Source organism: Cetorhinus maximus, chromosome 10 (assembly GCF_964194155.1).
Source record: "Cetorhinus maximus chromosome 10, sCetMax3.hap1.1, whole genome shotgun sequence".
Classification (NCBI taxonomy): domain Eukaryota; kingdom Metazoa; phylum Chordata; class Chondrichthyes; order Lamniformes; family Cetorhinidae; genus Cetorhinus; species Cetorhinus maximus.
Window position 1 is genome coordinate 122,390,413 of NC_135888.1, and position 15,913 is coordinate 122,406,325.

Consider the following 15,913-nt stretch of genomic DNA (forward strand, 5'->3'; position numbering starts at 1 on the left):
ATTATCAACGCTCATCTTGATGAGCATTAAAACAATAACAAATATAAACAGCCACTTGGTATTTCAGGACTTGAATACTGCTGAAAAGGGAGACATAGTACAAGATGAAAAGCTTTGGCAATATCAGGACAAATGCAAGAATGCTAAATTTCAAATGATCAAGACAGTTTATACCCCCGGAGAAAGGGATGTTGGTTGATTGGCAACTAGACTCTGACTGGCTGAGGCGTTGCCATGGAGAAAGCAACAGGGAACTATAGGCTCTCCATGCTTCCAAGTAATTCAAAAAATGTACAAGGCTTGAACATATTCTTTTTGTTTGCAGAGAACGGAACCCATGTATGAATGTATGTTGCTCCTAGCAAGCCTAAATGAGCCATTTTACAAGCTTGAATATTATCTCAAATTGGTTGCTAGTGTAGCTATTAGTGCACTGAGGATTGTTCAGCAAGTGCTTCCTAATCACAGAATCACATCTAACAGTAGACATTTGGTTTTGGGTTTTGCAAACACGGACTGGTTGAGTACAGTAGGTACTCTGCCTATTACAAACTGCCGGAGGAACATGTTGTTTGATTCGGTCAGCCAGTTGTTGGGGTAATACGGTCCAGGCACCTGGCATCACACCAGCACTGAAATTCGTACATGACGTTGCTCAACTGTGTAGTCAGCAGAACATCTTTTTGGACATTCTATTAGTGAAAAATACTTTTTGTGTCGCCACTGCATAGTAGCAGCATGAAATGGCTTGCTTAACCTGTTCAAATTTTTGAGATACCTTGCCTTTCCAGGTAGACCGGGCACTTTACAGATCTGAAAATGTGGCCTTTGGCCCATTTGTGAGTTTGCGTGACACACAGCGAACAATGATCTGATCAGGGTAGTCATTGCCTGCAGGATGGCTTTTATGCGCTCTATTTCTGCATTGAGCTTGAAAGGTGAGTAAATGACAAGGGTCCTATTCACACGATGGCTGGTAAGGCCAATCTTATAGCATGTGGAGCTATGCAAACCGAAAACATATATTGACCGGTGAATGCAGCTTTGTGGTGGACAATAGTTAAGAAACCATTAGTGGATTTCTCAACTAACACATTGAAGAAAGGGAATGAGTTACACTGCTGCATCTCAAAAGGGAACTGGAGCACAGGATGGAGCGTATTAAGGTGTGTAAGATAATCTTTATATACAGCTGCAGATTCAAAGATTGTGAATATATCACTTTTTTTTAATCAGAAATATGCATGGGGTAGGAGGTTAGGGCTTGTCCATCAAAAACACGTTTCTCATGGAAATTTATGAAAATGTTCAGCAAATCTTCAGAGAAAGCTTTGGCAAGATAGCTCTCTTTTCACCAGTAACAAATATTGACTGCCAAAGTGTTCTCTGTGGTAGTATAATTTCAGGTAGAACCCACATCAAAGCTTCTTCAGCCCATGACCACTATTAGGTTTTTTAAAAATGAGGATAAGAAATCACAAACACACAATATTTTTAATTAAATAGAAGTTGTGAATAAATACATTACTTGACAAATCATTTTCCTTAACTAATATTAAGGATCAGTAATGTTATGCCAGCTCCTCAGTTTCACTCTCTGTGTTAAGGTGTGCTATCCCCAGTCTGTACAAACTATCCCGTATCACCACCTCTCCAGGTTGACAGCTCTGCAAGACTTCATTGATTTGTTGGTTTACAATGTCTCTGCTGCTGAGGAAGTCAACCAAACGATTGTATAAAAAATAGTAAGTAGCATTTTCAAAAGTGATGGACTTTTGCCGCACATCATGCACTTTGCTGTCTGGAATAGCTTTGAGGAGATTGCTGTATGGTTCAAGTTCACTGCAAAGACTGGTAGAATGGTGTCTTGCTGTTGTGTTATTTTCTGCACTCTGGTCTGTATCATGGTATACAATTCTGCGGGCATTAGACTTGGTTATAGGATGTTGAATGTTGCTCTCCGTTACAGCCACATCCATAGTGTAATGTTGATCAAGTAGCTCTGGACAGGATACATGCTGAAAGAAGAATCCAATTTTAAATCCACCAGCAAAATATCCACCATTGGGCTCTGAAATGCCTACTTTATTACCTATTATTGTACAAAACCAGAAACTCAGATATGTAGCTTGTTAATGGAACATATCTAGTGACATATTTGTTTCCACTGAAAGGTTTCAGGACTCCTTGAGATTCTCACAGACAAAAAGGTGGGGGGGGGGAGGCACGGAGGAGGGTGCTGTTGATTGTGCATAATATAGCGCATGGAACCATTCATGGGGTTATTCAGGAAATATTCCCATTTCCCATTTGTTCAGTTCAATCCCTGGGCACATGCAAGATTAGCAGCTTTAATTTTCAATACTGCTTTGGTGTTCCAAGTTGTGTCCTTGCAAAGGATAGAAAGAGAGAGAAAAGCAATGGTGCTGCAATCTGCTCAATGTCTATGGCAATCAGGACCAAAAATGGAATAAAGAGAGAAAAAAGCCTATATTTACATAGTAATTCTCACATCCTCAGGAGATCCCAAAGCAAATAGGCTTTGAAAATATAGTCACTGTTGCGTAGGCAAATGTGTCAATCAATTAAAGTGTCAGCCTTGGTTAAGTGGTACTACTCTTGCATCCGAGTCAAAGGTTCAACTCACACTCGAGACTTGAGCACAAAATCTAGACTGACAACATCAATGTAGGACTGAGGGAGCGCTGCACTGTCGGAGAGGGTGTCTTTCAAATGAGACATTAAACCAAAGCCCCATCTGCCCTTTAGTAAAAAGATCTCACTGCACAAAGGAGTAATTAGAAGGGATGACCAAAAGTTTCATCGAGGACGCGAGTTTTATGAGGGATTAGAGGAGAGAAAAGTGTAAAGCTGGAGGGGTTTTGTGTGAAAATTCCAGAGTATCCAGCTCAAGTGGGGTTGCTAATAGCGGGGCAAAGAAAGGACTCATTCACAAGAGGCCAGATGGAGAGTGGGTTGGAGTTGTGAAGAGAAATTAAACAGATGGAATAGATTAGAGATGGAAAGGAAATCCATGGAAAAATTTAAAGCCATGACAATATATATGAAAAGTTGAAAAATCATAGTTCATACAAATAGTTAACAGGCTAATGAACGTGAAGCAGAAACCATGTCACACTCCCAGGTTAGAAGCTGCTTAAACATAGATAAGGATTATATTTAAACAAACATAATTCACTGGTTCTCAGGCCATGTGTTATAAAATGCATTAACTTTCAGCTAACTACAGTAAAAAGCAGATGCAGTACAAACCTTTGGTGGCTCCAGCGGATCTGAAAAACAGCCTTGTTTATGTCCCCATATTTGTCCAGCAATTTCAGGGTACCGCACATCTGCATTTAATGCAACATGTGGAGCCATGTCAACCACATATACAGGGGGCCAGTAGCGTGAAGATACCAGGAGGTCAACATGATCACGTGCAGATTCTCTTCTCACAAGATACTTTGATCCACAAACAACCTGGTCACAAAATTTGGGAACTTTATTTTGCAGCAAATGATAATCAGCAATGCTAAATTCACCAATTTGAAAAATGGAATGAAAAGAACTTGCAGTGACAGCACCTTTCACAACCTTAAGATATCCCAAAGCACTTCACAATGAAGTTCTATTGAATTGCAGTCACTGATGCAGAGAAATGCAGCAGCCTATTTTCAAACGGTAATAAGATAAATGGTCACATAATCTGTTTTAGTAATATTGGTTGAGGGGTAAATGTTGGCCAGTATACCAGGAAACTAAAATCATAAGATCATGAGTTCTAAGCTCCACTGCAGGTCAATCCAAATTGACCCCTTACAGCAATAGTGAGTTGAAAGCACGTTCTTTATACGAGGTGTTAAACCAAGCCCTATTGGCCTAAGCAAATGGACGTTAATAAAAAGCCCTTGGCTCTACTTGCAGAACAGCAAGGAGTTCTCCCAGTGCCCTGGTCAACATTTATCCTTCAATGCACACCATCAAAGTACTGACTCTAACGTCACTATTTTTGAGAGCTAGCTGTGTGCAAATTAACTGTCATGTTAGTCTACAAGTAATTATAAGGTGCTGGCTGTGAAGAGTTTGAAGGCATCCTATGGATGTGAAAGGCACTTTATAAACACAAATTTGTTATTTTTTAAGTTTTCCAATCAATTTAGGTTAAAAGTTACAGGTATTCCATTAAAAGAAAGGAATTCTACACAAGTATTCTGACAATTAGCTTTGTATTTGAACAAAGGGCCTTGATGGGAACATAAGGCTTATGAGGGGTCGGCCATATAGCCCTTTAAGCCTACTCTACCATTTGATAAGATCACAGCTGATCTGATTGTGGTCTCAACTCCACTTTCCTGTCTGCATCCCCATAACCCTTGGCTCACCTATCTATCAAAAAATCTATCTAACTGAGCCTCCACTGCTTTCTGGGGAAAATAATTCTATAAATTAATGGCCGTCTGAGAAAAAAAAAAATCTCTTCATCTCTGTCACAAAAGGGAGACTTTAATTGTAAACTGTGTCCCCTAGCTCTAGTCTCCCTTACAAGATGAAACTTCCACCCAGTATCCACCCTATCAAGTCCCCTCAGGATTTTATATGGTTCAATAAGATCATCTCTCATTCTTCTAAATTCCAGTGGTTATAAGTCCAACTTGTTCACCCTTTCTTCATAAGATAAGCCCTTCATCCCAGAAATGAGTCGAGTAAACCTTCTCTGAACTGCTACTAACACATTTATATCCTTTTTCAAATAAGTCTACCAAAAGTGTACACAGTACTCCAGATGTGGTCTCATCTAGACCCTGTACAGCTGCAATAAAACTTCCCTACTTTTATATTCCATTCCCCTTGCAATAAACATCAACATTCCATTTGCCTTCCTAGGCACTTGCTGTATCTGCGTACTAACTTTTTGTGATTCATGTACCAGGACACCTAAATCCCTCTGTACCACCGAGTTCTGCAATCTGTTTCCATTTAAATAGTATACTGCTTTTTTATACTTTCTGCCAAAATGGACAAGTTCCCATTTTCCCACATTATACTCCATCTGCCAAATTTTTGCCCACTCGCTTCACCTGTCTATATCCCTTTGTAGGCTCTCTACCTCCTTTTGACAACTTACTTTCTTACCTACCTTGGGTGTCATTGGCAAATTTATACATTCCGTCTCCTCATCCAAGTCATTGATATAGGTTGTAAATAGCCGAGGCCCCAACACTAATCCCTGTGGCATTCCATTAGCTACAGCTAAACCCAAAAATGACACTATTACTCTGACTCGTTGCTTCCTGTTAGCTAACCAATCCCTATCCATACTAATATGTTACTTTCTACGCCATGAGCTCTTAATTTGTGTAGCAACCTACGATGTGACACCTTATCAAATGCCTTTTGGAAATTCAAATATACCACATCTACAGGTTCCCTATTATGCTTGTTACTTCCTCAAAGAACTCTAATAAATTAGTTAAACACTATTTCCCTTTTGTAAAACCATGTTGATTCTGCCTGATCCCACTAAGTATCCTGCTATAACCTTCTTAATAATGGATTCAAGCAATTTCCCTATGACAGGTGTTAGGCTAAGTGGTCTATAGTTTCCTGCTTTCGGTCTTCCTCCTTTCCTGAATAAAGAAATACATTTGCTATTTTCCAATCCACTGGGGCCCTCCCAGAATCTAAGTAATTTTGGAAGTTTAGAACCAAATGCCTCTACCATCTCTGTAGCCAGTTATTTTAATACCCTAGGATGCAGGCCATCAGGTCCTGGGGACCTGTCAGGCTTTAGGTGTAATAGTTTTGCAAGTACTTTTTCCCTGGTGATTGTAATTATTTTAAGTTCCTCTCTCCCCTTCACCTCTTGGTTTTCAAGTAAATTTGGGAAGTTTTCCAAGTCCCTTAACATTCCCTTATTGTAAATGCTTGAACCCAATTCCATTTCTATGGTATAAACTGGATAGGATGTCCACTGTGTTTTAAAAGGGAACTTACTACCAGAACTCACTAAAATCACCAAAAACAAGAGAACTGTTAATTAATCCCTTTGTAATTACAGGACTGAAATGTGGATCCCCATGGCACTTATTCCAAAGAAGTTAATATGGTGGAAAATGTTCTAAACAAAGTGGCCCAGGTCTCAAGAAAGTGAGTTTACTGAGTCATTCTTCCACCTGTAAGGGCTTTTTAAAATTCAGATTCTGGGAGCTCAGCATCCAAAAAGTGACTCCTGATGCATAATCTACTCAAATTGATTTCTATAGGGTGTCAGCAGACTTGTAGAATTGGTTTTACTAACTCCAGTAAGGCAAGAACACACCAGGGGGGGCTTAGTGAAAAATAGGTCTTCCTCACTGCTGGTTTATATTGATGCAACCTCTGTTGCCTTGATAGGAACAGGAGCAGGCCATTCAGCTCCTCAACTTGACCTGTCATTCAGATGATGGCTGTCTGTACCTCAAATCCAGTTACCGGTCCCTGCCTTTTCTCCATATCTCTTGATACCCTTACCCAACAAAATCTGTCTGTCTTAGTGTAAAAGGCTGTGTCAATTGAAATTTCTACCATTTGTACAACTGAACCAATCATCTTCACTTTTGAATTCCAACTTCCAAGAGTTAACAGTCAACAGTCCATTAAAATTTGCTTTATTATTGTGCAATAGGTTTTAATAATTTGTATAAATAAAACCTAAATCCCTTTGCTCCTCCGCAGCTGAGTCTCCCAACATTAAGAAAATATTCTAACTTTTCTAAAGAATATGAAAGCACCAAAGTGACGTACAACAAGGAGATCCCCTTATAGTGCACTCACTCCTTAAGACTGCTGATCAATGGGACTGGTCTGTTTAAAGACTGAGAACCTTTCCTCTGTTCCATTCCCCAAAGAACTCTTCCAGGGCTTTGTCATGTTTTTAGCAAATTCTAAAAGACAGAAAAGAGCCTACAATAATCCTCTGCTGCCCATTCATAATTTCTAAACATATTTCTGTAAAAGTGGACAAGGTTATGTTCTCATTGATCATTACTGTGAAACAGGGTAACATTCAACTTCATTAACCATGCATTTCCTTTGACCTAAATGGTGTGCACTACTGTCAAAGAAACCATTGTGATTTCGCTTAAATTCAACAGTACTATGCACATTTTTTGCATTTGTATTTTAAATGCTAAAATTATAATCCTAGAAGAAAACAAGTGAAGGTCTTTTCATAAAAGCAAATTCCCACAGAATGCAGAGTCACATGGCTTTCTGTTAATTTCCGACAGCATTCATTTTAAATGGAGCAGACATGAAATGTTGGGTCAAAATAAAAGCAAAAAAACTGCGGATGCTGGAAATCCAAAACAAAAATAAAAATACCTGAAAAAATTTTCTATTTTTACTTAGTTCTGTTGAAGAGTCATACGGACTCGAAACGTTAACTGTGTTCCTCTCCACAGATGCTGCCAGACCTTCTGAGTTTTTCCAGGTATTTTTATTTTTGTTTTGAAATGTTGGGTCCCTCAACTAAAGGTGGCGTGAAATTTAGATTACAACTCAACTACTGTTTCACCACTGCAGTGCACATACTTAGATGATGCTGATGCACCAAGGCAAAGAGCAACGCAACATTCTGAGAATGAATGCAAATGATTTTTCGAATCTCAGTTGTGCCATACTCTTTAGTAACCAAGTGCTTCACTAAGGAAAAAGTGAAGGAGAGGAAATAGAGTGATGGCTATTCAATGCCACTCTCATTGACCTTAACAAAGCAACTCAAGTACTGCGTCTAGGCAAGGGAATGATATTTGGGCTAAGTGAAACCAAATACGTGACATACTTTGCAAAAGCAAAATACTGTAAATGCTGGAAATCTGAAATAAAAACTGAAAATACTGGAAAAATTCAGGCCTGGCAGCGTCTGTGGAAAGAGAAACAGAGTTAATATTTCAGGTCTGATTCTCTCTCTTCACAGGTGCTCCCAGACCTGCCGAGTATTTCCAGCACATACTATTTTTATGCCATACTTTGTCATGGATATGGGCCAATTTCTGTAATTTCCCCAAAGTTAATTCCAGATCTTGATGCAACTAGGTAAAGACTCACTTCTCCGGCTGGGGCAGAGGGGTATAATGAAAATAAAATTCAATCTTATCTGCTCAGACACACCTTTGGGAATAAATCCAAGGCCACCACTGGTACACACATGAAAGCAGGTTATTTGGAGTGCTGTATGTTTCAGCAAAGGAGAACTAAGCAAAACTTTAAAATAGAGCAAAGAAAATCCTGCACCAAAACCCCACCCTCAAAGTATGGCTAGTCTCTATAGAGCTAAAGAACATTCTGCAAATACAGCTGCTTATGATTCAGAGCTGCAATGTTTCCAGATTAAAGCCATTTGAGGCAAACCAAATTACATGGACATAACATAAGAAATATGAGCATGAGTAGAACATATGAGTCCTCGAGCCTGTTCAACTATTAAGTAGGATCATGGCTAATCTTCAACCATTTTCTCCACCAATTCCAATATCTTATTATATCAGTCTTGCATATACTCAACAACTGAGCATCCTAAGTCCTCTGGGGTAGAGAACTCCAAAAATTAACAACTCTGAGTGAAGTAATCTCTCCTCATCTCAATCCAAAATGCTCAACAGCTTATTCTGAGGTTGCCCTCCCTCCCACCACTAGCTCTAGCCTCTCCAGCCAGGGGAAACAGCCTCTCAACATCTACCTTGTTACACTCTCTCGGAATTTTGTATGTTTCAGTACAATCATCTCTCATTCTAAATTCTAGAAACGAATCTAGTGAACCTATGTTTTTTTAATTCATTCACGGGACGTGGGTATTGCCAGCATTTATTGCCCATTACCAATTGCCCTTGAGAAGATGGCGGTGAGCCCCTCTTTAAAGTAGGCATATCATTCCTTAGGGGCAGAGACCAAATCTGTACAGTGATCCTGGTGTGATCTCACCAAAGCAGTGTACAACTGTGGCAAGACTTCCCTTACTTTTATACTCCAAACACCTTGTAATATAGGCCAACGTACCACTTGCCTTCCTAGCTGCTTGCTGTACCTGCATGTTTACTTTCTGTGCTTGTGTACAAGGACATCCAAATCCCTCTGAACACAAACATTTAATAGTTCATCACTATTTAAAAACGTTTTGTTTCTCACCATTTAAAAATATAGTTTTTCCATTCTTCCTAGCAAAGTGAATAACCTCACACTGCTCCACGTTATACTCCATTTGCCCCCTAAATTACCACTCACGCAACTGTCTATATCACTTTGCAGATTAGTGTCTTCCTCACAGCTTTGTACTGTTGCCACACTTGGATACATTATTGGTCTCTTCAACTAATTTATTAATATAGATTGTAAATAGCTGAGGCTCTACCACTGATCTTTTGGCACACTACCAGTAACAGCCTGCCAAACTAAAAATTATTATTCATTTTGTTTTCTGTCTTTTAACCAATCCTCTATTCATGCTTCCCCAACCCCAGGTGAGCTTATCTTGTGTAGCAATCTTTTGTATGACACCTTATCAAATGTCTTTTGAAAATCCAAATATACAACACCACTGTCCTGATCAAAGGTTACAGGCCTGAAATGTTAACTGTTTCTCACGTCACAGGTGTTGCCAAACCTGCTGAGTATTAACAGCATTTGCTGTTTTTATGCCATCCACTGGTTCCCCTAGCTACATCCTCAAAAAACTAAGAAAATTGTTAAACGTGATTTGCCTCGCCTAAAAACGATGTTGATTCTGCCTAATCACATTATGATTATGATATGCCCTTTTACCATGTTTCTAATAATATATTCTAGCATTTTCCCAACTAGTGATACCAAGCTAACTGCCTTGTAGTTCCCTGTTTTCTTTCCCTTCTTTTTTGAATAGCAATGTTATTTGTTCATTCCATTCTACTAGGACTGATCTAAAATCCAGGGAAGTTTGGAAGGTTAAAGCCAAAGCATTCACTATCTCTGCAGCCACCTCACATAGAACTCCAGGATGCAGGTCATCAGACCCAGGGAATTTGTTGGCTATAAGTCCCAATATGTTCTCCAGTACATTTTCTATTCTAATATTTCTCAGCCATATTAGATTCCTGGCTCTCTACTATTTCTGGTATGATTTTGTATCTTGTGTTCAACACCATCCAGGACAAAGCAGCCCTCTTGAACAGCACTCCATCCACCAATTTAAACATTCACTTCCTCCACCATTGACGCACAGGGGCAGCAGTTTGTACCCTATACAAGATGCAGTGCAGCAACTCTCCTTCGACAGCACCTTCCAAACTTGCAACCCCTACCACCTAGAAGGGCAAGGGCAGCAGATACATGGAACACCACCACCTGCAAATTCCCCTCCAAGCTACACACCATTCTGACTTGGAACTATATTGCCATTCCTGCACTGTCACTGTCTCAATATCTAGAACTTCCTCCCTAACAGCACTGAGGGTGTACCTACACCATAGGTTGTAGTGGTTCAAGAAGGGCGCTCACCACTACCTTCTCAAGGACAATTAGGGATGGGAAATAAAAGCTCTCTTTGCCGGTGACACCCACATCCCATGAATGACTTAAAAAAGAAACTATGAAGGCAGATACAAAATATTTGTTTAACATCTATGTCATTTCCTTATTCTTATTTTATTTCTCCTGTCTCAGCCTCTGAACCCCAAGTTTATTTTTGCTACTTTCTTTTTACAAACTTGTAGAAGCTCTTAGGATCTGTTTTTATATTTCTTGCTAGTTTACTACTACTACTACTCTTATATTTTCTTTCTCTATTAACTATTTGATATTCTTTGCTGGATTCTAAAACTCTCCCAACCCTCAGACTTACTAACTTTCTCAGCAATATTCGAAGTGTCTTCTTTTAATCTCTTTAACCTCGTTAGTTAGCCACACATAGATCAAATCTTCCCTGGAGTTTTTATTTCAAAATTGAATGTATATTTGTTCAGAATTATGAAATATTTCTTCACCTGTTTTTCATTGCTCATTTACCATCATATCTTTACATCTGATTTTCCAATCTACCTTACCCAATTTGACCCTCATACCTATGTAATTAGCTTCATTTAAGTTTAAGACTTTAGTTTCGGACCTAAGTATGTCACTTTTGAATTTAATGTGAAACTCTGCCATAATAAGATTGCTCTTTCCCAGAGGATCCTTTTCTAATTAACTCTATCTCATTCAAGACAAAACCTAAAATAGCCTGTTCCTTGGTGGGTTCCACAACGTATTGCCACTAGGAAACAAAGTGTGAGTGCAAGACCTCACACAATATTCCAACTATGTGTTTATTAAAATTTTATATACACATTAGCTCTTGGCTTGTACATTCTATACCTTGTTATAAAATCTAGAATTCCTTCCTTTTTTTTTACAAAAAAAGAGCAAGCCCAAGCAACAAGAGATACTGGCTTTATTGTCCTGTGGAACTGTAATCACAAAAGCCTCTGATTTTCCACAGTACCTAGTATTAGTAATGAATCTAAAGCATATGATTCATCACCAAACGGTTTAAGTTCCTATCACAAGCCCAACTGCACTTGTGTCTCCTCTCCACAACAAAGGGGATCATCCTCCATTCTACATAAAGGTAATTCAGCAACTGGGGATTAGACAGGCACAAGTGTCAATGGAACATTCCCAATTGGGGGGATACTGGTTGGAATGTCTGAAACCAACTTAGGTTTAAGATGGAAGATTGCGAGTTAAATAAAAGTTAATATTTAAATTTATTTTAATAGCTATATTTCAATGACAAACAGGAATGTTTGCTTTCTAATACACCTTACCTGATGTAGACACAATTTATATACTTTTCCTCCTGTCACATCACATGGAGGTTGAATCTGTGAAGTTGATCCATCCAGCACGTAGGAATATAAAGCGAATAATGAAGATGACAGATGTTCCTGCAAAATATGTACCAGGGAAACATGACAAAGGGAAGTCAAAGCATATTTATCAGCTGTTTGGCACAGACAAGCTACATTCTGAAAACATTCAGGCAAAGAGTCAAAGAACATCAATTTTTAGGCTCAACTCTGGTGTGCTTTTAAATCAAGGCTGTTTCTCTCCCCAACCCGCTCAATTTTCTCCATCCTCTCCTGACCAGGTCGTCTCTTGCTGGGATTTGGGTCCATAGGTACTAGATACAGCTTTCAACCATGGAAATCACCAGAATTAGAACCAATCCAGTGCTCTCCTTATATCCCCATTGATGCACCATCCAGCTGATATCACAGGATAGCAAGGATCTTGACTGTTACTGCCTTAGCCAGCAAACAATGTGACTAATTGTAGTGCCCAGCCAAGACAAGCTTAATAAGTATAGAAAAGCCATCAACCTTGCAGCACTTCATATCTGTATGGCTTTGTTTTTACAAAGGGCAGAACTTTTGCCCATCAGGTCATGGGGAGCTGTGAATGAAGTTACAGAACTGATACTGATGTTAATGTTAAAATGTTTTTCAAAAATCTAAAAAGAAATTGCCAAAATCAGAGAACATTCAAATTCCAGTGCAATGCACCAATTATACAAATGTAGGGTTCGGGTGAGATATAACATGCTTACAATCATGTTTTACTGATAGTCCTAATAACCGAAAACATGTAATATCACACCAAAATCTACACAGCATCCTCTATATAACATACTCTGTCTTCAAATCTCCATCACTCCATTGTTGTGTAATTTAGAACAACAATAACTTATATTTATATAACACTTATAATGTAATGAATAGTCCAAGGTGCTTCACAGAAGCGTTGTAAGACAAAATATGAAGCCAAGCCACAAAGGGGGATATTAGGTCAGATGACCAAAAGCTTTGTCAAAGTGGTAGGTTTTAAGGAGTGTCTTAAAGGAGGAAAGTGACGGTAAAAGGCAGGGAGGTGTAGGGAAGGAATTCCAGAGCTTGTAGCATAGGCGACTGAAGGCACAGCTTCAGTGCTGCAGCAATTAAAATTGCGGTTCCATAAGAGGCCCAAATTCAAGAAGGACAGCTATATCAGAGAGTTGTTGAGCTGGAGGAGATTAAAGAATTTAAGGAGGGACGAAGCCATGGAGGGATTTGTAAACAAGGATGAGAATTTTAAAATCAAGACACTGCTTTACTGGGAACCAATCTAAGTCAGTAAGCTCAGGGGTGATAGGGAGACGGGACTTGGTGCAAGTTAAGACATAGGCAGCAGAGTTTTGGGCGACCTTAAGTTTATGGAGGGTAGAAAGTGGAAGACCAGCAAGGAGAGTATTGGGACAGTGCAGTCTAGGTGTAACAAAGGCATCAATGAGGGTTTCAGCAGCAGATAAGCTGAGAAAGGGGCAGAGTTACAGTGGTGGAAGTAGATGGTCTTAATGATGGTAGGAATTTGAGGTCAGAAGCTTATTTCTGGAAAAAATGTGAACAGACTGGCTTAATCGCAGACTGTTGCCAGGGGGAGGGAGGAAGTTAGTAGCTATGGCGCTGAATTTGGAGAGTGGACCAGAAATAAAGGCTTCAGTCATCCCAATATCTAATTAGAGGAAGTTTCTGGTCATCCAGTCTCGGATGTTGGAATAACAGTCTGATAATTTAGCAACAGTAGCGTCATCAAGAAAGGTGAGATAGAGCTGGGTGCAGTCAGCATACATGTAAAAACTAACTGTGCCTTCAGATGATGTCACTGAGGGGCAGCATGTAGATGAGAAATAGGAGGGGGTCAAGGATAGATCCTTGGGGAACAACAAAGGTAACAGCACGGAAGCATGAAGAGAAAAAATTGCAAGTGATGCTCTAGCTGTGATTAGGTAGATAAGAACGAAACCAGGTGAGAGTAGTCCCACCAACTGAATGACCTTGTTGGAGGATAGTGTGGTCGACTGTGTCAAAGGCTAGAGACAGGTTGAAAAGGACAAGGAGGGAAAGTTTACCTTTATCACAGTAACACTTTGTTAAGTAACTCTCAAGGACAATTAGGGATGGGCAATAAATGCTGGCCCAGCCAGCAAAGTCCACATCCCGTGAACAAATAAAAAAATACTATTTGTGACTTTGATAAGAGCTATTTTGGTACTGTTACAGGTGCGGAAACCTGATTGGAGGGATTCAAACATTGAAGTCTGGGAAAAGACAGTAATGGATTTGGGAAGCGATAATACACTTAGGGATTTTGGAAAGGAAAGAGAGGTTGGAGATGGTGCAGCAGTTTGCATGGACAGTGGGGTCAAGGGTTGGTTTTTTTGATGGGGTGATGATGACAGATTTAAAGGAGAGAGGTACAATGCCTGAAGAGAGAGAGAAACATTTACAATATCAGCTAACATGGGAGTTAGGAGAAGAAGCTGGGTGATTAGCAGTTTAGTGAGAGCAGGATTGACGGATCAGGAGGTGGGTCTCATGGAGAAGATGAGTTCAGAGAGGGCATGAGGCAAAGTAGAGAAGAACTAGAGAAAGACGCGAGTTCAGGGCTAAGGCAGTGGAATGCATTACAGAAAATTTGACCGGATGGGCAGGTGGAAGGGAGGGGCGTGGCAGAATTAGCTGACTGGGTTATCTTGATCTTAGCGACAAAAATGTCCATGAGCTCCTCATGCTTACTGTTGAAGGTAAGAATGGAGGGGACATGGAAGAGGATTTGCAGAGAACAGAAGGGGGCTGTGTTTGCATTCCAGGATGGTCCAGAAATAGTGAGTAGTTTTAGCAGATGAGGGCAGAACCAGATAGTGTTTTAACTGATCTAGCCAGATCAAGCATGCATCATTAAACCAGTCATCTGCCTATGCTTTCAAGGCTGCATCCCTTGGACTTAAGGGAGCAGCGATGAGGGCCGTACCAGGGAAACAGCCAGGGTAACAAAGAGTAATGGTTTTATTAGGGTAAACAGGAAATAGGAAAGAGATGGTGATAATGGAACATATGTTAACTCCCAACAATACAACTGAAGCTATAGTGGCCTTTTGGTAGATAGCTGTTGGACAAGCAGACAGGAGTTCTGCAAATATCACTGCTTTTTTGAGAATGACATATTCCCAGCTGATTGCATTGTAGATAGCTTAATGTAAAATCTAACATTGGTTAACAACTGAAATTTTTTGGCAACCTTCATCATACAGATGTGAAGTACTAGCTGGATTACAAGGATCAGAGTTGAAGTTCACAATGCACTGGAACAGACTGTGGGAGACAACAGTCCAGCTTAAATATCCCCTTCACAACTGGCAAAGCCATGTAAAACTCTCTTGAGCTGTTTGGAAGCCAGATGGTACAAGTTTGAAAAGGACACGAGGAAGGAAGTCTTCACAGTCTGATAGTTAGACTGATAGTTAATTTCAATGTCATAAAATACAAAATACTCAGCAATTACTCTACCCACCCTATGACTACAGAAACAGTATTGGAATCAGTCAGAAAATTATCCTGGTTAACTGTTTGGGTTATTACCACAGTGTGCAACAAAATCAATATTTTTGGATAGAAATATTAGGCTATTTCAATCGATTACTTCCTTCAATCCTTAAAAGAGAAACCTCAGCAATTTTAGCAAATTATCTTATAGAACTGAATATCAGGAAACAGTAAACCTCACAGATAGTGATTTTGAAATGAAAAAGTTAAAACTTGGGTTATGATTAAATGATACAAGAGAAATTGTTCATTGTGGTCAATGAAACTTCTTTTTTTATAATAGGAACAGGATCTTATCCAATTTTTATTTTACATATGAAGATTTACGAAGTCATTGGGCAGAATGTGCTGCCTACCGGGCGGGCGAGCCCGGCCCAATCTCCGGCGGGCGGGGAGCTGATCCCCGGTGGAAAAGTGGGCCCCGCCACCATTTTATGTGGGCGGGCCAATTAAGGTCCGCCCAGTGTGACATCCGGTGGGAGGTGCTATGTGCTTCCTGT

At 39.8% G+C, this 15,913-nt stretch overlaps 1 protein-coding gene across 5 annotated transcripts in view; it reads right to left on the reverse strand.

The window, feature by feature from the left end:
• Window positions 1–1,475: 1,475 nt before the first annotated feature.
• The window catches only part of hmgxb3 (HMG box domain containing 3), a 77,034-nt gene continuing 62,596 nt past the window's right edge, over window positions 1,476–15,913 (reverse strand). For 4 of the 5 annotated variants that reach the window (XM_078551066.1, XM_078551064.1, XM_078551063.1 and 1 more), the window contains exons 20-22: window positions 11,820–11,939; window positions 3,274–3,483; window positions 1,476–2,018 (exon numbers count right to left, since the gene is read on the reverse strand). In XM_078551066.1, coding sequence (XP_078407192.1) covers window positions 1,572–2,018; window positions 3,274–3,483; window positions 11,820–11,939 — 777 coding nt within the window. In that variant the 3' untranslated portion in view covers window positions 1,476–1,571. Of the gene's footprint in view, window positions 2,019–3,273; window positions 3,484–6,814; window positions 6,927–11,819; window positions 11,940–15,913 lie in introns of those variants that run through there. The other variant, XM_078551065.1, reaches the window with a different exon arrangement.